We start from the raw sequence: 26,384 nt of genomic DNA, 5'->3' as shown, positions 1-26,384 counted from the left end.
GGTTTTTGTGTCCTTAAATATTTTGATAGTTGTGGTGGCGGAGCAGCAGAGGCAATGCTTTGAAAAGCTGTATGATCCAGAAAAGGGCACGTCTTTCATAGACGCACAGAGAAAGATGGATCTTGGATGTGCTTTGTGAAAAAGACATTGTTATAGCCACCTCCCAAAGCAATGCCACGATGGTGGTGTCATTGATGCCCTAACTGCAAGTGCATGCTGTAAGAACCTCTTGACTGAAAGGGACAACGCTCTGGAAGGGGCAAGAGGTCATGCACATGACCACAGGTGGCATTTCGGTCACCACCTTTAACAAGGTTTACAGGCTAGGTTTTTGGTGTCTTTCAACAACTGGGGTGGAGATTGCCATTGTGCTAGTGCCAGAGGGTGACAAGCGGGCAGCAGGTTGTGTGCACACGGGAGCTCGGTGGTATGTGTGAAGGAAGGAAGCTGGGATTTGTCAAAGAGCTGCACCTGCCTCAGGGGTGAGGGGGTGGACACTCCCCCTTGAGGAAGCCCAGGTTCCGAGGCCCTCGCTGGGAATGTCTCCTGCTGGAGGGACTAGAACTACAGGGATGTCCTCTGGAAGGCCAAGCTGGGCCTTGTGGCCTCAATGGGTCCACCTTGGGACAAAGTTGTGGAGGAGAAGCCGAGGTCATATCAATCAGAACACTGGAATCAGCCACTGTTGGCCATCCCATAGCCCCAGTGAGCGGTCTGTGTGGTGGTCTGAGGTTTGGGCAGTGCCATGTTGGGTTAGATACATGTTGTGCGGAGTCATATACCGACAGAGTGTGGGTGGTGGTCTCTTCAAACATAGTGCCCACTCAATGTAGATGGAGCAACTGGAGATGTGAAAGTTGAGGGGTGCCAGTCATCTAACAAATGGCTAAAGTCGATTGTAAGGAAGAGTCTGAAGAGGTAGGAGTTGACTGTTCTGTAGATGCCCAAGAGGCTGGGGGCACAAAGCTGTTGGTGGTACCAGTAAAAACCATTTCTCATGATTCCAGGAATAGTGACAAAACTGTGTACACTGGACGGTGATGCTACTGTTGACTGAGACATCTGGTTATCACAGGAAGGGGAAGCGTATGACCTTACCTGATGGGGCTATTTCTGAGGACGCAGCCCCTGAGGCTGTGTGGCTGCTTGTAGGAGCAGAAACTGGGGTAGGTGTCCCATGGAAGGGGGTGTCTGTCCCTGCAGAGTCAAGTGTGCTGGTGGGAGAGCTTCCAGTGGGCTTTGCGCTCTGAGTGTGGAGGTCTTGAGAAGTGGCTGACGTGGTCTCAGAAAAGGCTGTGGTGGAAGAGAATGTTGATTGTGCTCCTGGACCCGCTGATGTGGAGACTGAGGAGGTGTCTTGAAGGACGGTACTTGCGATGGAAGATACTGTATGTGCGGAGGTTCCCGGAGTTAGGTCATGAGTGGTTGTATCTGTTGCCCCCTGGGTGGTGTGGTTGTCCTTGGTGTGTGCCATGGTGAGGGTGGGTCCTGGGCTTGTGGCTTGAGGAACGGTTTCTGAGGTGGAAGGATCACTTGGCCTGAAAGAGGAGGTTGGAGCTGTGTCTGTGTTGCTGTGCTCAGTGGGAGGGGAAACGGAGCCCGCGGTTGGTGATCCTGGGGAGGACTGGGAGGCAGGAGGGTGGGCTGTCTGGGAGACAGCCGTTGATTGCTGGTCCGCGGTGCTGACGGAGGTTGGTGCTGCGTGTCCTGCAGAGTCCTCTGTGGTAGAGCCATGGGAGGTTGTGTCAGCAGTGACGGTCCCTGAGGAGCCTCCTGCCCTTCCATTGGTGGTGACAAAGGTGCGGGTTGAAGGCCCTTCATGTTGTGTTGTGACTACATTTCCTGGGGCCACTGGAGAGGTAGACATGTCAGGGAAGGTCTGGCTGGTAGTTGGTTCAGCAGTGCTGGTTTCTGAAGAGGTGGACGACATGGTCCGGGGTGCTGCTGTGTGGGAGGTGGGTCCTTGGGGGACAGTGAGGGGGCTTGCAGAACTGCCTGGGGTGAGGGTAGAACTGAAAAAGTTTGAGGTGGTCTCAGGCTCTTCGGGAAAGGCTGGCGTTTGACTGTTTGAGGGAGATGTGGAGGTGGGTGTGCTCAGCCTGTCCTGTGAGGATGATGAGGCTGCTGGGGTGGCTGTCCTGCCATTGCTGGGCGTCCCTCCCACTGGAGGGAACACTCCTGGGGAGATGTTTTCAGAGATGGCAGCTTGTGAGGCTGTGGCCAGCACTTGCCCACTAGTGGACGGGATTGTGGAAGGAGAAGGAGTGGGCCCGCCACTCAGGAGAGTGGAGGCGGCCCTGGTGGTGTCTTCAGTAGACCCCACTGACAGGGTTTGTGCCGCTGTCTCAGTCTTGTGGCTGCCACTGACTGCAGTTGACATCAGTGTTGTGGCGGATGGGGAAGGTGACAAGGCGTGGGTCATGGTTTCTGGGGAAGTCTGTCCATTTGGTATTGATGGAGGAGCTGGAGGTGTGACTGTTGAGAGGAGGTCAGTGCCCATGGAGAGGGAAGTGAGCATTTCTGGCGCCCTGCTGGGGCCTATGTGTGTAGTCTGAGCCACCTGGGAAATGGCTGTAGTCTCCTGTGAGGAGCTGCTGGAGGAGGGGGTGGTTGGCCAGTCTGTGGGTGCTCCAGAGATTGTGGGCATCATGGTGCTGGTGGCCACAATGGACACACTTCCCACAGAGCCAGGGGTAGTAACCAGCGTCGGTACAGTGAACAGAGACTCAGTTGTTGAGTGAGTTGTGTGGCTGTCACTGGAAGGAGCCGGTGAGACACGTGTGACCTCACTGGACGTAGTTGTTTCAGAGGACGCCGCTGCTGAGGCTGTGTGGCTGCTTGGAGGAGCGGAAGCAGAGATAGGTGTCCCATGGAGGGGGGTGTCTGTCCCTGCAGAATTTGGTGTGCTGGTGGGAGGGCTTCCAGTGGTCTCTGTCCTCTGAGTGTGAAGGTCTTGGGCAGTGACTGACGTGATCTCAGAAAAGGCGGTGGTGGAAGAGAATGTTGATTGTGCCACGGAAACCCCTGATGTGGAGACTGAGGAGGTGTCTTGAAGGACGGTGCTTGTGATGGAAGATGCTGTCTGTGTGGAGGTTCCCGGAGTCAGGTCATGAGTGGTTGTGTCTGTTGCCCCCTGGGTGGTGTGGCTGTCCTTGGTGTGTGCCGCGGTGAGGGTGGGTCCCGGGCTTGTGTCTGATGTACCGTGAGGAACGGTTTCTGGGGTGGAAGACTCACTTGTCCTGAAAGAGGAGGTTGGAACTGTGTCTGTGTTGCTGTGCTCAGTGGGAGGGGAAACGGAGCCCGTGGGTGGTGATCCTGGGGAGGACTGGGAGGCAGGAGGGTGGGCTGTCTGGGAGACAGCCGTTGATTGCTGGTCCGCGGTGCTGACAGAGGTTGGTGCTGCGTGTCCTGCAGAGTCCTCTGTGGTAGAGCCACTGGAGGTTGTGTCAACAGCGACGGTCCCTGAGGAACCTCCTGCCCTCCCGTTGGTGGTGACAAGGCTGTGGGTTGAAGGCTCTGCGCGTCCTGTTGCTGTGTCAGGGTTTCCAGGGGACACTGGAGAGGTGGGCATGTCAGGGAAGGTCTTGCTGGTGTGTGGCTGTGAAGTGCTCATGGTTGGAGAGGAGGCAGATGTGGTCTTGCGCGATAGGTGGGAGGTGGGTCCTTGTGGAGCAGTGATGGTGGAACTCTCTGGGTGTGGAGGGGTGTTTGTAGAACTTACAAAGCTTGAGGTGGTTCCAGGCTTGCCAGTGGAGGCTAGTGTTTGACCCGGTGATATGGACGCTATGTTGCTGGTGGTTGGCAGGCTCCCTGAGGAGGTGGTGGGCGTTGTTGAGAAGCCTGTGACTTTACCTGATGTGATTGTTACAGGCCAGGCACTCTCTGACACTGTGTGGGTGCCTGTTGAGGCGGAAGCAGAGGTAGATGTCCCATGGAGGGTGGTGTCTGTCCCTGCAGACCTTGGTGTGCTGGTGGGAGGGCTTCCAGTGGGCTTTGCGCTCTGAGTGTGGAGGTCTTGAGAAGTGGCTGACGTGGTCTCAGAAAAGGCGGTGGTGGAAGAGAATGCTGATTGTGCTCCTGGACCCCCTGATGTGGAGACTGAGGAGGTGTCTTGAAGGACGGTGCTTGTGATGGAAGATGCTGTCTGTGTGGAGGTTCCCGGAGTCAGGTCATGAGTGGTTGTGTCTGTTGCCCCCTGGGTGGTGTGGCTGTCCTTGGTGTGTGCCGCGGTGAGGGTGGGTCCTGGGCTTATGGCTGATGTAACCTGAGGAACGGTTTCTGGGGTGGAAGGATCACTTGGCCTAAAAGAGAAGGTTGGAGCTGTGTCTGTGTTGCTGTGCTCAGTGGGAGGGGAAACGGTGCCTGCGGTTGGTGATCCTGGGGAGGACTGGGAGGCAGGAGGGTGGGCTGTCTGGGAGACAGCCGTTGATTGCTGGTCCGCGGTGCTGGCAGAGGTTGGTGCTGCGTGTCCTGCAGAGTCCTCTGTGGTAGAGCCATGGGAGGTTGTGTCAGCAGTGATGGTCCCTGAGGAACCTCCTGTCCTCCCGTTGGTGGTGACAGTGCTGCGGGTTGAAGGCCCTTCATGTTGTGTTGTGACTACATTTCCTGGGGCCACTGGAGAGGTAGACATGTCAGGGAAGGTCTGGCTGGTAGTTGGTTCAGCAGTGCTGGTTTCTGAAGAGGTGGACGACATGGTCCGGGGTGCTGCTGTGTGGGAGGTGGGTCCTTGGGGGACAGTGAGGGGGCTTGCAGAACTGCCTGGGGTGAGGGTAGAACTGAAAAAGTTTGAGGTGGTCTCAGGCTCTTCGGGAAAGGCTGGCGTTTGACTGTTTGAGGGAGATGCGGAGGTGGGTGTGCTCAGCCTGTCCTGTGAGGATGATGAGGCTGCTGGGGTGGCTGTCCTGCCATTGCTGGGCGTCCCTCCCACTGGAGGGAACACTCCTGGGGAGATGTTTTCAGAGATGGCAGCTTGTGAGGCTGTGGCCAGCACTTGCCCACTAGTGGACGGGATTGTGGAAGGAGAAGGAGTGGGCCCGCCACTCAGGAGAGTGGAGGCGGCCCTGGTGGTGTCTTCAGTAGACCCCACTGACAGGGTTTGTGCCGCTGTCTCAGTCTTGTGGCTGCCACTGACTGCAGTTGACATCAGTGTTGTGGCGGATGGGGAAGGTGACAAGGCGTGGGTCATGGTTTCTGGGGAAGTCTGTCCATTTGGTGTTGATGGAGGAGCTGGAGGTGTGACTGTTGAGAGGAGGTCAGTGCCTTGGGAGAGGGAAGTGAGCATTTCCGGCGCCCTGCTGGGGCCTATGTGTGTAGTCTGAGACACCTTGGAAATGGCTGTAGTCTCCTGTGAGGAGCTGCTGGAGGAGGGGGTGGTTGGCCAGTCTGTGGGTGCTCCAGAGATTGTGGGCATCATGGTGCTGGTGGCCACAATGGACACACTTCCCACAGAGCCAGGGGTAGTAACCAGCGTCGGTACAGTGAACAGAGACTCAGTTGTTGAGTGAGTTGTGTGGCTGTCACTGGAAGGAGCCGGTGAGACACGTGTGACCTCACTGGATGTAGTTCTTTCAGAGGACACCGCTGCTGAGACTGTGTGGCTGCTTGGAGGAGCGGAAGCAGAGATAGGTGTCCCATGGAGGGGGGTGTCTGTCCCTGAAGAATTTGGTGTGCTGGTGGGAGGGCTTCCAGTGGTCTCTGTCCTCTGAGTGTGAAGGTCTTGGGCAGTGACTGACGTGATCTCAGAAAAGGCGGTGGTGGAAGAGAATGTTGATTGTGCCCCGGAACCCCCTGATGTGGAGACTGAGGAGGTGTCTTGAAGGACGGTACTTGCAATGGAAGATACTGTATGTGCGGAGGTTCCCGGAGTCAGGTCATACGTGGTTGTGTCTGTTGCCCCCTGGGTGGTGTGGCTATTCTTGGTGTGTGCCGCGGTGAGGGTGGGTCCCGGGCTTGTGTCTGATGTACCGTGAGGAACGGTTTCTGGGGTGGAAGGATCACTTGTCCTGAAAGAGGAGGTTGGAACTGTGTCTGTGTTGCTGTGCTCAGTGGGAGGGGAAACGGAGCCCGTGGGTGGTGATCCTGGGGAGGACTGGGAGGCAGGAGGGTGGACTGTCTGGGAGACAGCCATTGATTGCTGGTCCGCGGTGCTGGCAGAGGTTGGTGCTGCGTGTCCTGCAGAGTCCTCTGCGGTAGAGCCATGGGAGGTTGTGTCAACAGCGACGGTCCCTGAGGAATCTCCTGCCCTCCCGTTGGTGGTGACAGGGCTGTGGGTTGAAGGCTCTGTGCGTCCTGTTGCTGTGTCAGGGTTTCCAGGGGACACTGGAGAGGTGGGCATGTCAGGGAAGGTATTGCTGGTGTGTGGCTGTGAAGCGCTCATGGTTGGAGAGGTGGCAGATGTGGTCTTGCGCGATAGGTGGGAGGTGGGTCCTTGTGGAGCAGTGATGGTGGAACTCTCTGGTTGTGGAGGGGTGTTTGTAGAACTTACAAAGCTTGAGGTGGTTCCAGGCTTGCCAGTGGAGGCTAGTGTTTGACCCGGTGATATGGACGCTATGTTGCTGGTGGTTGGCAGGCTCCCTGAGGAGGGGGTGGGCGTTGTTGAGAAGCCTGTGACTTTACCTGATGTGATTGTTACAGGCCAGGCACTCTCTGACACTGTGTGGGTGCCTGTTGAGGCAGAAGCCGAGGTAGATGTCCCATGGAAGGGGGTGTCTGTCCCTGAAGACCTTGGTGTGCTGGTGGGAGGGCTTCCAGTGGGCTTTGCGCTCTGAGTGTGGAGGTCTTGAGAAGTGGCTGACGTGGTCTCAGAAAAGGCGGTGGTGGAAGAGAATGCTGATTGTGCTCCTGGACCCCCTGATGTGGAGACTGAGGAGGTGTGTTCAAGGACGGTGCTTGTGATGGAAGATGCTGTCTGTGTGGAGGTTCCCGGAGGCAGGTCATGAGTGGTTGTGTCTGTTGCCCCCTGGGTGGTGTGGCTGTCCTTGGTGTGTGCCGCGGTGAGGGTGGGTCCTGGGCTTGTGGCTGATGTAACCTGAGGAACGGTTTCTGGGGTGGAAGGATCACTTGGCCTAAAAGAGAAGGTTGGAGCTGTGTCTGTGTTGCTGTGCTCAGTGGGAGGGGAAATGGTGCCCGCGGTTGGTGATCCTGGGGAGGACTTGGAGGCAGGAGGGTGGGCTGTCTGGGAGACAGCCATTGATTGCTGGTCTGCGGTGCTGGCAGAGGTTGGTGCTGCATGTCCTGCAGAGTCCTCTGTGGTAGAGCCATGGGAGGTTGTGTCAGCAGTGACGGTCCCTGAGGAACCTCCTGTCCTCCCGTTGATGGTGACAGTGCTGCGGGTTGAAGGCCCTTCATGTTGTGTTGTGACTACATTTCCTGGGGCCACTGGAGAGGTAGACATGTCAGGGAAGGTCTGGCTGGTAGTTGGTTCAGCAGTGCTGGTTTCTGAAGAGGTGGACGACATGGTCCGGGGTGCTGGTGTGCGGGAGGTGGGTCCTTGGGGGACAGTGAGGGGGCTTGCAGAACTGCCTGGGGTGAGGGTAGAACTGAAAAAGTTTGAGGTGGTCTCAGGCTCTTCGGGAAAGGCTGGCGTTTGACTGTTTGAGGGAGATGCGGAGGTGGGTGTGCTCAGCCCGTCCTGTGAGGATGATGAGGCTGCTGGGGTGGCTGTCCTGCCATTGCTGGGCATCCCTCCCACTGGAGGGAACACTCCTGGGGAGATGTTTTCAGAGATGGCAGCTTGTGAGGCTGTGGCCAGCACTTGCCCACTAGTGGATGGGATTGTGGAAGGAGAAGGAGTGGGCCCGCCACTCAGGAGAGTGGAGGCGGCCCTGGTAGTGTCTTCAGTAGACCCCACTGACAGGGTTTGTGCCGCTGTCTCAGTCTTGTGGCTGCCACTGACTGCAGTTGTCATCAGTGTTGTGGCGGATGGGGAAGGTGACAAGGCATGGGTCATGGTTTCTGGGAAAGTCTGTCCATTTGGTGTTGATGGAGGAGCTGGAGGTGTGACTGTTGAGAGGAGGTCAGTGCCCTGGGAGAGGGAAGTGAGCATTTCCGGCGCCCTGCTGGGGCCTATGTGTGTAGTCTGAGCCACCTTGGAAATGACTGTAGTCTCCTGTGAGGAGCTGCTGGAGGAGGGGGTGGTTGGCCAGTCTGTGGGTGCTCCAGAGATTGTGGGAATCATGGTGCTGGTGGCCACAATGGACACACTTCCCACAGAGCCAGGGGTAGTAACCAGCGTTGGTACAGTGAACAGAGACTCAGTTGTTGAGTGAGTTGTGTGGCTGTCACTGGAAGGAGCCGGTGAGACACGTGTGACCTCACTGGACGTAGTTGTTTCAGAGGACGCCGCTGCTGAGGCTGTGTGGCTGCTTGGAGGAGCGGAAGCAGAGATAGGTGTCCCATGGAGGGGGGTGTCTGTCCCTGCAGAATTTGGTGTGCTGGTGGGAGGGCTTCCAGTGGTCTCTGTCCTCTGAGTGTGAAGGTCTTGGGCAGTGACTGACATGATCTCAGAAAAGGCGGTGGTGGAAGAGAATGTTGATTGTGCCCCGGAACCCCCTGATGTGGAGACTGAGGAGGTGTCTTGAAGGACGGTACTTGCGATGGAAGATACTGTATGTGCGGAGGTTCCCGGAGTCAGGTCATAAGTGGTTGTGTCTGTTGCCCCCTGGGTGGTGTGGCTGTCCTTGGTGTGTGCCGCGGTGAGGGTGGGTCCTGGGCTTGTGGCTGATGTAACCTGAGGAACGGTTTCTGGGGTGGAAGGATCACTTGGCCTGAAAGAGGAGGTTGGAGCTGTGTCTGTGTTGCTGTGCTCAGTGGAAGTGGAAACGGTGCCCGCGGTTGGTGATCCTGGGGAGGACTGGGAGGCAGGAGGGTGGGCTGTCTGGGAGACAGCCGTTGATTGCTGGTCCGCGGTGCTGGCAGAGGTTGGTGCTGCGTGTCCTGCAGAGTCCTCTGTGGTAGAGCCATGGGAGGTTTTGTCAGCAGTGGCGGTCCCTGAGGAGCTTCCTGCCCTCCCATTGGTGGTGACAGGGCTGTGGGTTGAAGGCTCTGTGCGTCCTGTTGCTGTATCAGGGTTTCCGGGCGACACTGGAGAAGTGGGCATGTCAGGGAAGGTCTTGCTGGTGCGTAGCTGTGAAGTGCTCATGGTTGGAGAGGTGGCAGACGTGGTCTTGCGCGATAGGTGGGAGGTGGGTCCTTGTGGAACAGTGATGGTGGAGCTCTCTGGGTGTGGAGGGGTGTTTGTAGAACTTACAAAGCTTGAGGTGGTCCCAGGATTGCCAGTGGAGACTAGTGTTTGACCCAGAGATGTGGACGCTATGTTGCTGGTGGTTGGCAGGCTCCCTGAGGAGGGGGTGGGCGTTGTTGAGAAGCCTGTGACTTTACCTGATGTGATTGTTACAGGCCAGGCACTCTCTGACACTGTGTGGGTGCCTGTTGAGGCGGAAGCAGAGGTAGATGTCCCATGGAGGGGGGTGTCTGTCCCTGCAGACCTTGGTGTGCTGGTGGGAGGTCTTCCAGTGGGCTTTGCGCTCTGAGTGTGGAGGTCTTGAGAAGTGGCTGACGTGGTCTCAGAAAAGGCGGTGGTGGAAGAGAATGCTGATTGTGCTCCTGGACCCCCTGATGTGGAGACTGAGGAGGTGTCTTGAAGGACGGTGCTTGTGAAGGAAGATGCTGTCTGTGTGGAGGATCCCGGAGTCAGGTCATGAGTGGTTGTGTCTGTTGCCCCCTGGGGTGTGTGACTGTCCTTGGTGTGTGCTGCGGTGAGGGTGGGTCCTGGGCTTGTCGCTGATGTAACCTGAGGAACAGTTTCTGGGGTGGAAGGATCACTTGACCTAAAAGAGGAGGTTGGAGCTGTGTCTGTGTTGCTGTGCTCAGTGGGAGGGGAAACGGTGCCCGCGGTTGGTGATCCTGTGGAGGACTTGGAGGCAGGAGGGTGGGCTGTCTGGGAGACAGCCGTTGATTGCTGGTCCGCGGTGCTGGCAGAGGTTGGTGCTGCGTGTCCTGCAGAGTCCTCTGTGGTAGAGCCATGGGAGATTGTGTCAGCAGTGACGGTCCCTGAGGAGCCTCCTGCCCTTCCGTTGGTGGTGACAAAGGTGTGGGTTGAAGGCCCTTCATGTTGTGTTGTGACTACATTTCCTGGGGCCACTGGAGATGTAGACATGTCAGGGAAGGTCTGGCTGGTAGTTGGTTCAGCAGTGCTGGTTTCTGAAGAGGTGGACGACATGGTCCGGGGTGCTGCTGTGTGGGAGGTGGGTCCTTGGGGGACAGTAAGGGGGCTTGCAGAACTGCCTGTGGTGAGGGTAGAACTGACAAAATTTGAGGTGGTCTCAGGCTCTTCGGGAGAGGCTGGCGTTTGACTGGTTGAGGGAGATGCGGTGGTAGGTATGCTCAGCCCGTCCTGTGAGGATGATGAGGCTGCTGGGGTGGCTGTCCTGCCATTGCTGGGCGTCCCTCCCACTGGAGGGAACACTCCTGGGGAGATGTTTTCAGAGACGAAAGCTTTTGAGGCTGTGGCCAGCACTTGCCCACTAGTGGACGGGATTGTGGAAGGAGAAGGAGTGGGCCTGCCACTCAGGAGAGTGGAGGAGGCCCTGGTGGTGTCTTCTGTAGACCCCACTGACAGGGTTTGTGGTGCTGTCTCAGTCTTGTGGCTGCCACTGACTGCAGTTGACATCAGTGTTGTGGCGGATGGGGAAGGTGACAAGGCGTGGGTCATGGTTTCTGGGGAAGTCTGTCCATTTGGTGTTGATGGAGGAGCTGGAGGTGTGACTGTTGAGAGGAGGTCAGTGCCCTGGGAGAGGGAAGTGAGCATTTCCGGCGCCCTGCTGGGACCTGTGTGTGCAGTCTGAGCCACCTGGGAAATGGCTGTTGTCTCCTGTGAGGAGCTGCTGGAGGAGGGGGTGGTTGGCCAGTCTGTGGGTGCTCCAGAGATTGTGGGCATCATGGTGCTGGTGGCCACAATGGACACACTTCCCACAGTGGCAGAGGTAGTAACCAGTGTCGGTACAGTGGACAGAGACTCAGTTGTTGAGTGAGTTGTGTGGCTGTCATTGGAAGGACCCAGTGAGATGTGTGTGACCTCACTGGACGTGGCTGTTTCTGAGGACGCAGCCCCTGAGGCTATGTGGCTGCTTGTGGCAGGGGAAGCAGAGGTAGATGTCCCATGGAAGGGGGTGTCTGTCCCTGCAGAGCCTGGTATGCTGGTGGGAGGTCTTCCAGTGGGCTTTGTGCTCTGAGTGTGGAGGTCTTGAGAAGTGGCTGATGTGATCTCAGAAAAGGCAGTGGTGGAAGAGAATGCTGATTGTGCTCCTGGACCCCCTGATGTGGAGCCTGAGGTGGTGTCTTGAATGACAGTGCTTTTGATGGAAGATGCTGTCTTTGCGGAGGATCCCGGAGTAAGGTCATGCGTGGCTGTGGCTGTTGCCCTTTGGGTTGTGTCGGTGTCCCTGGAGTGCGTTGTGGTGAACTTTGGTTCCGGGCTCATTCCTGTAGTTCTACTCATTACAGTCGTACCTGTAAGACGAAAATGGAATCATGAACCCATGCGCTCTGCCTTTTGTGAGGCAAGTGACATTTTTGCATGTGAAAGTGGGTCCACTATGTCTTCTGTGCAGTTTTTGTCCCCAACTATGTTCCAGAAAATATTTGAAACACCTACCCTGGTTTTAAAAGTACAATGAGCTTAATATATATATATTAAAAATAATAACCATAAGGAAAATCAAGTACCCAGAATCCAACTGCCTAATAGCAGTTTGAATGATGATTTTTCTCTTGATATTCCAAATTTGTGTATGCATACAGAATACCTTTCTACAAAATGAGCATCATGTTTGTAACTTTGTTTCATATTTCTGGACTACGTGTGTCTGTTACTATGTCTCACAAATGCCAGACAGCATTGTTCCAAGTGTGAAGACTATGGTTTGAAATAAGAGATAGCAAGCCTGTTGAGACACAAGAAGCCATCGCGTGAGACTGAGGTTTCTCACCCAAGCATTCTTGTGAAAGTGTCACCCTGTGGTCCCAGTATCACCTGTGCCACCACGATGGAAGGCTGTAAGGATCTGTTTATTCAACCTCGGCTGGGCATTCTGCCACCCAGGGCAGGCACCTACTCAAAACAAGCACGCAAACAAAAAACTACTTCAGTGAATTATCTTTATGCTTAAATTTTTTTTACCACTAGTTCATGTTGAAATGATAAACAGTCAGCTACAGAACCAGTGGTTGAGTATACTGCTCCTCCTTCCGCCCCCCAACTTGCTGCATATAAATCAGTGGGTCCCAACCTTCCTCATGCTGTGACCCTTTCATACAGTTCCTCGTGTGGTGGTGACCACCTAACCATAAAATTAGTTTCGTTGCTACTTCTTAACTAATTGTGCGACTGTTATGAATTGGACGTCCCCTGTGCAAGAGTTGTTAGACCCCCAAAGGGGTCACGACCCACAAGTTGAGAACCACTGATATAAAGCAAACAAAACCCGAATCCGCACACTTCCATCTCAGAACAATATCTTAGTTAAAATATACACACAGCTCATGCGATCGAAACATTTCAGTCTTGCAATCAAGTGTGTATTTCTCAAGCACCAGGACGTAGATGAAGAGCGTTCTTGATTTCTCAAAGCGCCATTTTCTATTCCTTAAACCAGGGCTAACCCTTATCAATTATTCTTCTCAACGCATCCTCTAGTAAACTCCACAGCTCATCGCCATCGAGAAGTTCTCGACCCCTGGAGTCCTTCTAGGTAGAACTGTCCCTGTGAGTTTCTGAAACTGTAACTCTTTTATGGGAGGTGGACGCCTTACCTTTCCCCCGAGGAGTAGCTGAGGGGCTGGAATTGCAAACCTTCAGTTAATAGTCCAATGCATACCCAACAGCCAGAATGCTCCTCAATGCGAGGGTGGCAAGACTACGGCTAACGTATTTTCAAATGTCATCGGGAGGGAGCAGCCCCTGGAGGGAGAGACCATGCTTGGTGAAGTGGAAAGCACGAAGACCCTCCAGGGAGTGGCTATGATAATGGGCTGAAATATCGTGAAGTGTGTGAGGATCGTGCAGGACTGGGCGCGGGTTCACTCTGTTGTAGAGAGAGCCACTGGGAGATGGAACTGAATCAATCAACCCCAATCAGCGACATGAGGCCACAGTGGTCAATGTCTACTCAAAAGCAACGATGAGAGGGCAAGCGGAGAAATAAGCTAGAGCGATGGGAACAGAATGGAAATCATGAGAACACTGGCACGTTGTGAAAATTGCAGCCAAAGTCGGGGAACAACTGGTCTAAGAATTGTTCAATGGAAACCCAATATGCTGTGGAAATGATTACCTAAAATACAGTAACATATCATTTTAAAAAATCAAGTTCATTGATGACAATCCAGTTTCACTTTATAGTTGTTTAACTTACAATTGGGCAGCCTGATTGAGCCCACCCCCCACTGAAACTTGTATCTTTAACTCCCAGAGATGTCAACTGTCCCCTAGAAAACCACAGGGATAGCGTCTTTCTGACACAACTTCGATGCTGATATTATAAAATGTGCACAGTTGTGAAAAACCAATGATTCAATTCCAACACATTTGCATCATGCCCCCACCCCAATTGAAAATCATTGTTCTCTTTAGGTCTATGAATATCAAGCCTAAGCCACCATTTCTTTGAAGAAAATGCATGTCTTCAAGCAGACAGTACTCAATATGAAAATACTCAATTGAAATAAGGAGGTTTTTTTTACATGATTAGTCAAATTCAAGACATGCAGAACATTAATATGGTGAATACTTAGAATAAAATACTTTTTCAGGTGCTCGAGGGATCCAGGAGTTTGGGGTCTCTAAAATAACTCAATGCCCATTTGAAAACTAGGTTTTTTTAAACCCATGATGTAAATGTCCTTTTTATAGGAAAAAAGTATCATTTTCCCCATGTAATTTAAAAATAAATTTGAATTTTAGTACATTTAACCTAAATTGAAGTGACCAGTCTTTCTTTTTAAAATCATTTTATTGGGGGGGTCGTACAATTCTTATCACAATCCATCCATCCATCCATCCATCCATCCATCCATCCATCCATCCATCCATTGTATCAAGAACATATGTACATTTGTTGCCATCATCATTTTCAAAACATTTGCCTTCTACTTGAGCCCTTAATATCTGCTGCTCATTTTCCCCCTCCCTCCCCACTCCCCACTACCTCATGAACCCTTCATCATTCATAAATTATTGTTTTGTCATATGTTACACTGTCCAACGTCTGCCCCCACCTTCTTCTCTGCTGTCCATCCCCCAGGGAGGAGGTTATACGTAGATTCTTATTATCAGTTCCCCCTTTCTATCCCACATTCTCTCCACCCTCCAGGCGTCGCCACTCTCACCACTGGTCCTGAAGAAGTCATCTGTCCCGGATTCCCTGTGTTTCCAGTCGCCATCTGTACCTATGTATATCCTCTGGTCTAGCCAGACTTGCAAGGCAGAACTGGGATCACGATAGTGGGGAGGAGGAAGCATTTAAGAACTAGAGGAAAGTTATATGTTTCATCGTTGCTACCCTGCACCCCGACTGGCTCATCTCTTCCCCACAACCCCTCAGTAAGGGGGTGTCTGATTGGCTACCAATGGGCTTTGAGTCTCCACTCTGCACGCACCCACATTTACAATGATATGACTTTTTGTTCCTTGATGCTTGATACCTGATCCCTTCGATAGCTCATGAGTGACCAGTCTTTCTTGCTATGATTTCTAAGTATTTAAAAAGCCCTGACAGGTCTAAGAAGCAGATGGGCTCCGAAGGAGAGAGTCTGGTACCTGTGCAGATGGCAGGAAGTCCCTGGCAGTGTAACAGTTCATGCTCTGGGCTGCTAACCGAAAACTTTGAGATTTAAGTCCACCCAGAAGCATCTCAGGTGAAAGGCTGGTGATTGACTTTGGGAAAGGCAGCCGTTGGAAACCCTGTGGCGCCCAGTGCTTCTCTGACACACTCCGGGAAGATACCCCTGATCGGACTTGCTTCAAATGGTTAAAGGGAATAAATCCAGGAAGACAGGAAGAAGACTATGAAGTCTTCTGGAGCCTGGAGACAGAACATGTTTTGGGACTTCCGGTGAGAGGAGGTCCAATGCCCTCGCTACCTCTTTAAATCAGATTGATACCATTATTTTCCAAGTAAATTACTTCTTACTTCCTCCCTTTCTTTCCTTCCCCACCCTCCACGCCACCAGTTTCAAACCTTGTCCCAATCTAGCAGAGACCCAGAGAGTGAGTGCATAGTTTCTAGCCCTCTCATCATCTGAGGGTGAGATTTCCACTGGATCATGTCTATTGATAAGTATCTGTAAAAGTCCCCAATAAAATGATGTAATACATATATATATTTCTTAGGTAGAATATTTAAATTTCAACTCATTTTGCTCACATCCAGTTCCCTCAAACCCACGGCCATCAGTCAATTCTGATTCACCGTGACCTTGTAGGATGGGGAGGAATTGCTTCCTAGGCCTCCTGGAGCTGTAGGGAAGCAGACTGCCTCATCCTTATCCCGAGGACCAGCTGGTGGACTGGAACGCTGACTTCTCAGTGAGCAGTCCAAGACCTAACCCAGTGAGTCACCAGGGCTCCACACTGGCACTAGCTGCAGAGAAACCATGGTCAGGCAATGGGCACACCTTCCTCCTGGACTTGTTTCAAAGTCCTCTTGTGTCCTAAACCAATCTTTTTCTTAGGCATCTGTTCTTTTTGCCCTTCATTCACCCCCCAGCTGTTCCCAACCTTTTTTTGGTCTTTAACCTCAGGTGGATGTAGTTCATAGATAGGCAGGCTCTAAGAGCTGACTGCTGTTCACTGGTTCCATTCCTTAAGAGAACATGGAGACTTTACAGGGAATGGGAGCAATCATGAATTAGTTCTCCTTTCGTAAGAGTGAAGTGAGTCGCCCACAAGCGTCTGTCCTTTATTAATGGTAACTAATTAGTGGTAGTACACTTCTCAGTGGGTGTGGACAGACACGTGAACTGAGCTGCAGAGCTGTGCTAAGCAGGCCCCGGGTTGTCCTCTACTTAAACTTTCTCTGCTCCAACTTTGAAAGAGGATGTCTTTTATTCAGAATTAGGTGTAGTTCTCCTTATAGGGGACGTCTTAGTTGCACAGTGGTTAAAGCTCCTGGCTGTCAACCCAAAAGATCTGTGGTTGGGACCTACCAGCCACTCTGCAGGAGAAAGATGCCGTAGTTGGCTTCCAAAAGATAACAGTCACGGAAACCTGATGGGGCAGTTCTACCAGCAAACTAATAGCAGCAATTAACTTTAACTCCCTGAGCCTGGTAAACTATCAATAACCAGCCCAGAGCATCTTTGTGACCCCTGGCTATATACAGCCCACCCCAATTTTTTTTTAATCATCTCTAGTTTCTTGAGAAGCTGCTATCTCCATTATACTATATGCTGCTGCCTGGTGGAAACCTGTACAACTGTGAATGTGAAGGAAAGTGTGTCACCCCATCACTCCTACCACCAGAGGTCGCTTGGGACATATGTGTCCCACATAACTGTATCAAAATCCTTATTATTTCAAAAAAATGTTTACCTCCATTTCAGCATGCCTTCCTCTATTGAAAAGAGCAAGCTATCAATAAAAAAAAATTCCATGGTAGTTACATAATCTGTTGTCAGTTTGAGATTATTAAGAGTGAAGGGGTGGAGTTTAGCCTGTCAATCAGGTTGCAACTTGATGACCTCATTTGGAGGCACTAAGGAGATAAATCGCTCACTGGAGGTGGGACACTCTCTCACTCCCTGCGAGACATTCCTATTGACAAAGCCACATGGATCTAAGCTGATAGAGCCAGAGCCCTGGGGCTGGAGGAGCCACGTGGAGACCCTTGACAGTGTTGAGATGTTTCCACTGCCATTGGACCCACAAGACTTTCCACTCACTGGCCTGTGATCTTACTACATTCGGCATCATTTCATGTGTTGCGTGAGTCTGAAGAGGAATTTATAGATTGCTATTGGACATATGGCTAATATTGGATTTATGGACTTGATCTGGACTAGGCTGGGATGTTTTCTCAATATTCAATTGCTCTTTTATATAAAACTTTTATACAAATATGAGTATTTCCAAATTTGTTTCTCTAGTCAACCCAGACTAACACAAATTCTAAACAAAATAGTTCAGTCATGAAAGGGTCAAAGAAAAGCAATTAGAAACATTTCCTTTACACTCAGAACAAGAGCAGCATGATGGTCATTGCTGCTTCTCTTCATTGTGCTAGAGATCCTAGGCAATGCAATAAGACAAGAAAAATAAGTTCAAAACATGAGGAAGCAGAAGTTCTTTTGGGTGTGGAGAGGAAAAAAAATACTTGTAATTTTCAGATGATTTAATTGCTTACATAGCATCCTCCCAAATTTGTAAATTATCAGTAAAGTTCTACAAAGAAAAACATTTTTAAAAGAAGTGTATTCTTAAACATTAGCAAAAGAAAAAAAATTAAATGATAGTGCCCATGATAGTAAAGTAAGACTATATCTAGCAAAAGATGTGCTTAGCCTTTATTTACAACATTCTACAACTTCATGAAAATATACACTGTATAAACTTTGAATATAAAGATAGTTAAAAAAAACTATAATCCCACTACTCAGACAGCCACACTGTTAAGCTTCTTTCTAGTTTTTTTTGCTCTGCTTTAAAAATACGTATAGTTTATCTAGTTATAATTTTATATCTTGATTTTTCATTGTTAACCTTTACCTGATACTATTAGCATCTTTTCACATTACTAGTCCTTTTAAGAATGGCCTGAGGAGACAAAATAACGATGTATAAATTACCAAGGGCACATGAGGGAGGGGGGAATGGGGAGGGAGGGGGGGAAAAAAAGAGGACCTGATGCAAGGGGCTTAAGTGGAGAGCAAATGCTTTGAGAATGATTGGGGCAGGGAATGTATGGATGTGCTTTATACAATTGATGTATGTATATGTATGGATTGTGGTAAGAGTTGTTTGAGTCCCTAATAAAATGTAAAAGAAGAAAAGAGAAAAAAATGATTAGGGCAAAGACTGTACAGATGTGCTTTATACAATTGATGTATGTATATGTATGAACTGTGAAAAGAATTGTATCAGCCCCAATAAATTGTTAAAATAAAAAAATTAAAAAATAAATAAATAAAATCTGATGCCACCATTCAAAAAAAAAAAAAGAATGGCCTGAGGAGAGAGCTAAGCCTTTCCTCTTTGGGATGATAGTTATCTTTAGGATTTTCCTTTCTAGAGGCTTAGAAGAACTGGTTCGGGGGGACTGGGCCAGCTCACCTCAACAGCAAAATGTCAACACCCTTAGCTGAGCTCCGAAGGCTCCCGATTTAACAAAACCATTTCCTCAACCTGGAAACTTCCAATGTTACCTCATCTTTTCATTTTCCTACCAACAGTGCAGGGACCGGCCCTCTCTTGGAGCCCTTCTGGAGACAGCTCGCCCCACCTCTCTGTGACAAAAAAACAACAACGAGAGCTCAGGGCCTCATTTGCATTCTGTTTCCTCTCTGTTTATAAGCTTTTTCTCATCAGCCTCCAAAATAAGAGAGAAAACAAGCAAAACAATAGCCGCTGCTATTGAGCCAAGGCCGACTCATGGAAACCCAGTATCAGAGCAGGGCTGTGCTCCACAGGTTGTGCTGAATGGCTGGTGTTCTTCAGAAGTGGGCCTGAAAGTAGATTTGGATATTGTCTTTATGCGTGATATTTCGTTTTTTATCATTTCAACTCCTTTTCATAAGATAAATTCCTGGAAGTGGGATTAGAAGTTAATGCTGTTACAAAAATTTTCACGTTATCAATATAGACGGCCACATCTCTTTGCAGAAAAGTTGGGCCCATTGACGGTTCTGTTAGCAATGGGGGAGAGTGTCTGTTTCCCGACACCCTTCCCCTTTTTGGGGGTGGGGCGCGGGGAGGGTCAGGGAGAGCGGGAGGGACAGAAAAAAAATTACTTTTCAGTAGCAATTTTAAATATTGTCAGAGGGCCGTGTTTTGGTTTCCCTAGCCTTAAATATTTATTTAGAGAACTTGCTGAAAGTTGGAGTCCCCACTACATCTAATGGGAGAGCAAGAGAGCTCTTCGGTGTTGCTGACACAGGGGCTAGGCACCGTGTTAACAAGTCTCTAGATCTGTGCAGGTTGCTATTGAGAAGGAAGAGATGAGCATGAGTAGTAACATAAATGCTAGAGTCATTGCATTTGTCTTTCATCAGCATTGAAACAGAAAGCTGAAACCACACCTTCAATGGCTTATTCTGCTAGGTGGGAAGACAGTTTACAGAGAACTCAACTTACTAGACGTGAGTTGGTTATTCTCAAGTAAGCAGTGGGATTAGAAAGCTAAAGAGTTCTTTGGGGTAAGAAACTGGTTCGCAGAAAACAGAACATAGCCGCATTCCCCGGGAGTTTGTGAAAATGAAGACCATTCATGGGCCCACCCCCGCTGCCTGGCATGGGGCTTAGGAAACTGCACCTTGATATGTCCCCAGCAGGGCTCTGATATAGGTGGTTCTGGACCCATTTTAAGAAACACTGGCTCTGAAATAGAACGGGACTGCCTGCTCCAAAGCATTTTGGTAGGCTAAGACGATCTTGCTAAAGTTGCAAGGCACGTGGGCTGAGGTCGTGGCCAAGCTGTGCTTTCTAAAATCGGAGGGGCTTTCAAAAAGTTTGTGGACAAAATTTTTAAAGCCCCCACCTATTCTCAGACCGTCTTCCTGCTGCTCAAGCATTGTGGAGACAAGCCGGTCTCCTCTCCTAATGGAATTCAAGGCACCTGTTTCAGGTCCCAGCAGAGGAGTAGACTATTGCGGTCTGCCAGTCTCTCCCTAGCCAAGCACACCTGATATGCAAAACAGAGAGCGAGGATATTTAACTGTTAAGAACTGATATCGGAGAAAAACAGGTTAGTCTCTTGTCGCCCATCTCTCTCCGTAGGACATTCCATCTACTGCACCTTCAATACCCCAGGACATCCTCACCTGCTCGCCAGGCCCTGGTTCCATCACTGAAGAGTGGCTAATCACCGCTAAAAGAGGACTATCCTCACACCCTGCCCTGCTCCTGCTTCCTTCTCTCCCTGAACAGCTGAGTCCAGCCGGTCTCTCGGTCCAGTGCGCCTTTCTATCACCTTTCCCTCTATGATGCTTCTTCTCTCGTGCTGACAAGTGCATGTCGGCCACTTTTGATCTAAAATAAAAGTCTTTCATCAACTTAGGACCCATCCTATCCCTGTCCTTCGTTTCGCCCTCAAGTGATCTTGAGAGAGGAGCTTACATCCTCCACCTCTTTTTAACCACCAACCGACTCCTTACACTCTGTCCTCCACCTCAGCCAACCCACTCCACCGCTTTCCTCAAAGGTTACCCCCAACTCCTTCCTAATCCCCAGTGGAGCCCTGGTGGTACAAAAATGTAACCTGTTTATGCCTACCCAGGTGTGCCTCAGAAGAAAGACCTGGCAGTCTGCTTTGGAAAGATCATGGCCCTGGAAACCTTACTATAGGCCACAGTTTATTATGAAAACATATGGACTTGCTCTGGTCAGAATTGACTCAGTGATACCTGGTAATCACCCAAAATAATTTCCTTTTCAGTCTCTATCCTCATGTCTCTGTAAAACTTATTCATTCATTCATTCAAAAAATATTGATTGAGCACCAACCTCAATCTGTTTTCCTTGACTAGTCCCTCCTGGTGGTACAGTGGTTACGTGCTGGGCTCCAATCTGGATGGTCGGCGGTTCCAAACCACCAGCAGCTCCGTGGGAAAAAAACGTATACTCTCTACTCCCGTAAACAGTTACAGTCTGGGAATCCCACAGGGATAGCTTGCTGTGAGTCTGCATTGACTCGATGGCAGTGAGTTTGGAGAGTCTGGAGTCTCACCTTTTCATTTGCATGGTGTTTCCTTCCATGAACCCGAAAGATTCTTCATCTCCTCCCAGCACATTCCCTCATCCTTCTGCTGCTGCTTTCCCCCGCTCAGCCCCAGGTGAAGTCTGTCTTCCCAGTGCCATCCGCAACGCTTTTTCTCCTCCTCTACTCTGAACTCCCTACATTCATGCCTGGCAAATCCATCATTCCATCCTGACTTTCTCACCGCTCTCCAGACTCACTTTTCTAGCGAGTGTGAATTACGGCCGTGGCCTGGCAAATGCAACACATCCCTGTTGAACTTCACCTTGAACTATTTCTTCTGTCTTCCTTCCTTCTGGCAGTTGTCACACTAATCCGCCAGTTATTCGGTCCAGAAACTCTCCAGATGTCTTGCAGTCCTTCTGCCTTGTCCCTGATATCATAGTTTGGCACCAACTCTTATTTCTCCAAATTATTTTCCCATTTTATCTAATCCCTGCTGTTAACTTTGGGGCAGCGTCCCCATTACTGTTGCAGCCCACAGCTAACCGCTCACCTGTTCTTCCTGATTCGACTCCGCTCACCTCCACTCTGAATTATTTCTTCTCATTTGGTGGCTGGATTGATTTTCAACTGTGAGGACCAGAAAGGAGTATTTCTCCTACTGTCTGATGATGGCTGAGAAATGAGGTGTTTATTAGTTGTGTTGTTAAGTGTGCGTGCGCCCCAGGATGGTTTCTGTAATAAGGACTGAACATTTCCAAGACATTTCTACCCTACAACGTTCGTTATGTTGGGTTCTTGTGTTTCAGATCATTTTTTTGTGATTAATTGACTCAGAAAGCAGGAAGCAGGGGTCTTGTTTGTACTTTTCTCAGTAGGTGCATCTTGGCTCTGTGGTCAATAACAATCGGTGTAGTGCTGTGTAACTCATCTTATTTAATTGTGCTTTCATTTCATAGGTGAGGAAACAGATGTTCATGTCTTTCCCACCACGTCTTCTTAGTGGCAAAATTGGGACTCGAGAATAAGAGCTAAGGCCAAGAAGATAGTCTCACTCAGCTATGGGACTCTCACCAAATGGATGGCCTACCTATGCTTTGGAATCTCCTACCTGTACCTCAGGAGAGCTGCAAGGGATGACGAAATGGTGACTGGCCTGGCCCAAATCCTGGTCTGCCAGAGTCAGAGATGGCTCCAAGCTCCTGGTCTGTCAGGTGTGTAGATGTCTGGCCCTGTGGACAAGTCTGGTACACTTCAAGGTGACTATTTCAGTCAGTTAAGTTTTGAGTTGCTAGCGACAAGATCAGTTGTTCAAACCCACCCCCAGTTGTTGCATAGTGGAAAGATGAAGCTGTCCAATCCCCATGAAGTGTTACAGTCTTGGAAACCCTACCAAACAAAAATCTCACTGCCATCGAGTCATTGCCAACTGATGACCCTGTAGGACAGGGTAGAACTGCCCTGTGGGTTTCCAAGACAAACTCTGTATGGGAGTAGAAAGCCCCAACTTTCTCCTTCAGTGCAGCTGATGGCTTTGAACTACTGACTTTGCTGTCAACAGCCAAACTTCTAACCACTATGCCACCAGGGCTCCTCTGAAACCCCCACAGAGAAATTCTATCCTGTAGCATAGGGTTGCTATGAGTCGGAATCAAGTCAATGGCATGTTCTTGGGTGATGTAAATGGACAATGAACTTGACTGCTAGCCCGATGATTGGAAGTTCAAGTCTTCTCAGAGGCACCATGAGAAGAAGACTTGATGATCTACTTTGGAAAACTCTGCCACTGAAAATCCTGTGGCAAAGGGAATCCAGAATAGGTAAATCCCTCAGGATCAATAATGAGAGTAGTGATTCCAGGAGGGGAAGGGGAAGGTGGCGGTAGAAAGTGGGAACCAATCACAATGATCTACATATAACCCCCTCCCTGGGGGGTGGGCAACAGAAGACGTGAAAAAATAATTATAAATAATCAAGGATTGATGAGGGAGGAAGGGTGAGGGAGGGGGAAATGAGCTGATACCAAGGACTCAAGTAGAAAGAAAATGTTTTGAAAATGATGATGACAACAAATGTACAAATATGCTTGGATGGATGGATGGATTGTGATAAGAGTTTGTATGAGCCCCTGATAAAATGATTTTTCTTTAAAAGCAAACACCACCACCAGAAAAAGAAACTCCTGTGGAGATCAGTTCTCCTTTGATACTCCTGGGGGGTGGGGGGCACGGATCAGAATTGACAGCAACTGATTTTTTTTTCTGGCTCTGATTGTGTGACGCAGGCTATTTCTTCCATATCTTCCCCCCGCCCCACCCCCCGTGTCTCCTTCCTTTGTGATAGTGTCAGAATACGACATGGCATCTGTGATATCACCTGGACTGGAGACACCAAAGCAACAAACTCCCTGCCATCCAATCACAGCCACTCTGTCGAACAGGGTAGAGCTGCTTCAGTGGGGTTGTGAGACTGCGATTCTTTATGGGGCAGAAAGCCAGTCTTCCTCCCGATCGTAGCCACTCCACCACCAGGGCTCCATCTTGAGGAAACAGTGTTGAACAAGTCCTCTCAGAGGAGGCCTCCATCCAGGGGCAGTGAAAGGTCCAGAGCTGGCACTGAGACGGGGCCATTCTTCACCAATGAGTCCTCGGGGACGCCGAGGGAATTAGGTGATGGGTGTGACATTGACCTGGACGAAGGAGTGGATGCAGAAGCCTAGATGGCAGTCCTATTGATTGGTAAAGTCACTCTCTGGAGCGAAAACAAGCCCCATGCTTTGTGGGTTGGGGCTTATTCTTAGTGCCAGGTCTGTTTGTCTTGAGTCCTTATTCCTGGAACTGAAGGTGAGGAACCCAGGAGTTGGATTGCCCTCCAAGTTTCACCTTTCCACTGTTATTTTCTGGTTGGGGTAGGGCTGTTGGCCAGGCTTCACCTAGGAAGGTACAGAGACTAAGGGGCAGGCTTCCTTCCCACTGCACGAACTTCAAGGCCAGCTTCAAATGAAGTTGACTCACACATGGGCAGGAGGTGCCCTGAGAGGTGTGAAGCAGTTGAGCGAGCCTTGCCACCCTTCATGGGGTGGGCCCCAAGGCCTATTTGTGTGGATGTCAGCCTCCGAGAATCAGCGTGACCTACGTCTGCTCCAGACACACTCCCAGTTCAGACCTGTAATGATGCGCCAGGACACGGCCTCGCAGGCCCTCTCCCAGAGGACAAAGCAGGTCATGGTACCTGCTGCTTGCACACAGCAGGGTCTGGGCTGCCCAGTCAGCCCTGGATTGAGAAGGGGGACTCTGTCGCTCGTGTTGGTGACCAAAGGCTGAGCGTTCTAAGCTGTTCGGGGCTGTGGGTAATTTCGGACTGCTTCTCGGTGGTCAGCGTTTCCAAGAACTGCCTCTCACGTTGATGGGCTGGTCAGAGAGGACAGGTGTGTTGGCTGCGGGAATCGTGCACAACACGTTGTAGAGTAGCACAGGTGACAGGAGAGGACATGACTGCAGATTCTGTTCCTGCTGTGTCCTCAAAGGACCGAAAACAATGACCCAGTGCTGGCTCAGCTGGGTGTTTTTCCTCCGTTGTTCTTATAACTCAGGATGAGTAAAGATACTGATTAAAAATGCTCTTAGGGTCACTGGTCGCATGGCCTCTCCGGCGCCTACAATGGTGCCTGACACAGAGTAGATCAGATGGCTAGCCTGTCCTATGTCAGAATGCAGGCGTTCTCGGCACTTGGTCTCTGAGGCCTGCAGCTGAGGGTGCATCTGTTTCTCCCGTGCTGCTGCGGTGCCCCGGTCAGGAGGATGTTGTGGGGACCACAGCCGCCTGCGGGATATTGATGGGAACATGACGGCACAGAGCGGTCAAGCTCCGGCGGATGACCCTGGGCAAGGAGGCGTGTCTACCTTCCACGGGAGACCGGGAGAGATGAACTCCAAAGTGAAGACAGCGGAGCCTGGAGAGTAAGCTTCTTCTGAGGAGCAAAGGAAGGGAAGAAGAGAAAGCTGGAACTTTCCAGAGTAAGTGTGTGAGTAGGTGGTGGAAGCTTGGGGTTGATGCATCATGTCTTGGCCCTGGGGCTTGAGGCTAAGGCCGTGATGGCCAATGTTTTCCCATCAAGTGCAGAGGAGGGGGAATGAGGTCATATGACCATGGTGGTAGCCAAGGTGGGAGAACAAGGGGAAAAGGCACCTGGTGACAAGCATTGTTTGGCATGTGACTTCAGCAGGTGGCGTTCTAGAGGAGAGATCATTTCTAAAGAGATCAGGGTGGATTATAAACTCTTTTCCTCAGTGTTACCCAGGCTTTTGCTGTCAACCCTGAAGAGGTGGCTCTAGTGGCTGATAAGAGGAAGGAAGCCAGAGTCTACTGATGGCCGTGGTGGGTCAGGTACCCCAGCTCCCTCAGCACACAGGTCAGCTGCCCTGTGATTTGAGGAAGAAGGAAATGTAGCAGGAAAGTGCTGCGTAGCAAAGATTGTGATGTGGTGTTTGCTTGTGTTTTCTTTTGGTCACGATTCTCACTAGCCGTGGCACTTCTGACACTCCCTAACAACTCTCTCTCTCTGAGCCTGACACAGAACACGGAAGAGCAGAATTGAACAGTTAAACGTGTGGGTTCCCGAGTCAGACCAATTGGGAAACCAAACTCACTGCCATCGAGTCAGTGCAGAGGCCCCCTGTGGGTTTCCGAGACTGTACCTGGTCACGGGAGTAGCTGCTGGTGGCTTCGAACTGCTGACCACATGGATCTCAGCCCAGCACATAAGCACTACACCACCAGGGCTCTAAGATCATGGTAGACACTACTAATAATAAGCTGCCAGGGTTGTAATGTATAGAAAGTACTTAGTTCCTCTACTCAGGAAATGGGGTTCTGTTCTCCCCTGCCCAGCCATCTTCTCTCTGCATGGCTTCTGAGAGCCAGGCAAAGGTCACAGCTGTGACTTTCACGGTGGGAGCAGAGCCTGGCTTCCTATTGTCCTTACATCTTCTCCTGCCCAGATGTCCACTGCGTGCCCCGAGGCCAAGCCACGGCCTCTTCTGCCTCGGAACGTCTGGCCACAACTTCTTCCTTCTGGTCTCTCATCTCACCTTGCCCCCTTCCCGTCCATGTTCCTCACAGTAGCCAATGCCATCGCCCCAAGTTCAAACCTGATGATACTACTCCTTTCCCCCAGCGCCTCCTGGCGCTGACGTTACTGAACTCCACGATCCACTCTATGACTATGAGGCTACATTCAAACCAGCCTCTGCCTGCTCATGCCAAGTGCTCCTACCAGCCCGGCTCTCTGTGCACGCTTCTCCCCGCCTGGCTCCGATCTTGGCCCACTTTCTGCATCCGGCTGCCCGTTTAGCTACCAGGTCTCAGCTCGCAGGCACAGCGGTCTTCAGGCTACTGAATGGAAACGAAGCCCCTGGTTTGCTCTCACAGCACCGCCCTTTTCCACCGTCACTTGGCCCCATCGGTGCTCAGGAA

At 50.9% G+C, this 26,384-nt stretch overlaps 1 protein-coding gene across 1 annotated transcript in view; it reads right to left on the bottom strand.

Moving 5' to 3' along the window:
* Nucleotides 1-24,135, bottom strand: part of MUC4 (mucin 4, cell surface associated) — a 64,340-nt gene extending 40,205 nt beyond the window's left edge. The window contains exon 1 of the mRNA XM_075557162.1: nt 24,045-24,135. Coding sequence (XP_075413277.1) covers nt 24,045-24,135 — 91 coding nt within the window. The remainder of the gene's footprint in view (nt 1-24,044) is intronic.
* Between the last annotated feature and the right edge of the window lie 2,249 nt (nt 24,136-26,384).

Source organism: Tenrec ecaudatus, chromosome 8, assembly GCF_050624435.1.
Source record: "Tenrec ecaudatus isolate mTenEca1 chromosome 8, mTenEca1.hap1, whole genome shotgun sequence".
Lineage (NCBI taxonomy): Eukaryota > Metazoa > Chordata > Mammalia > Afrosoricida > Tenrecidae > Tenrec > Tenrec ecaudatus.
Note: the sequence above shows the minus strand (reverse complement) of the source record. Positions and strands in the feature narration are given on the sequence as shown.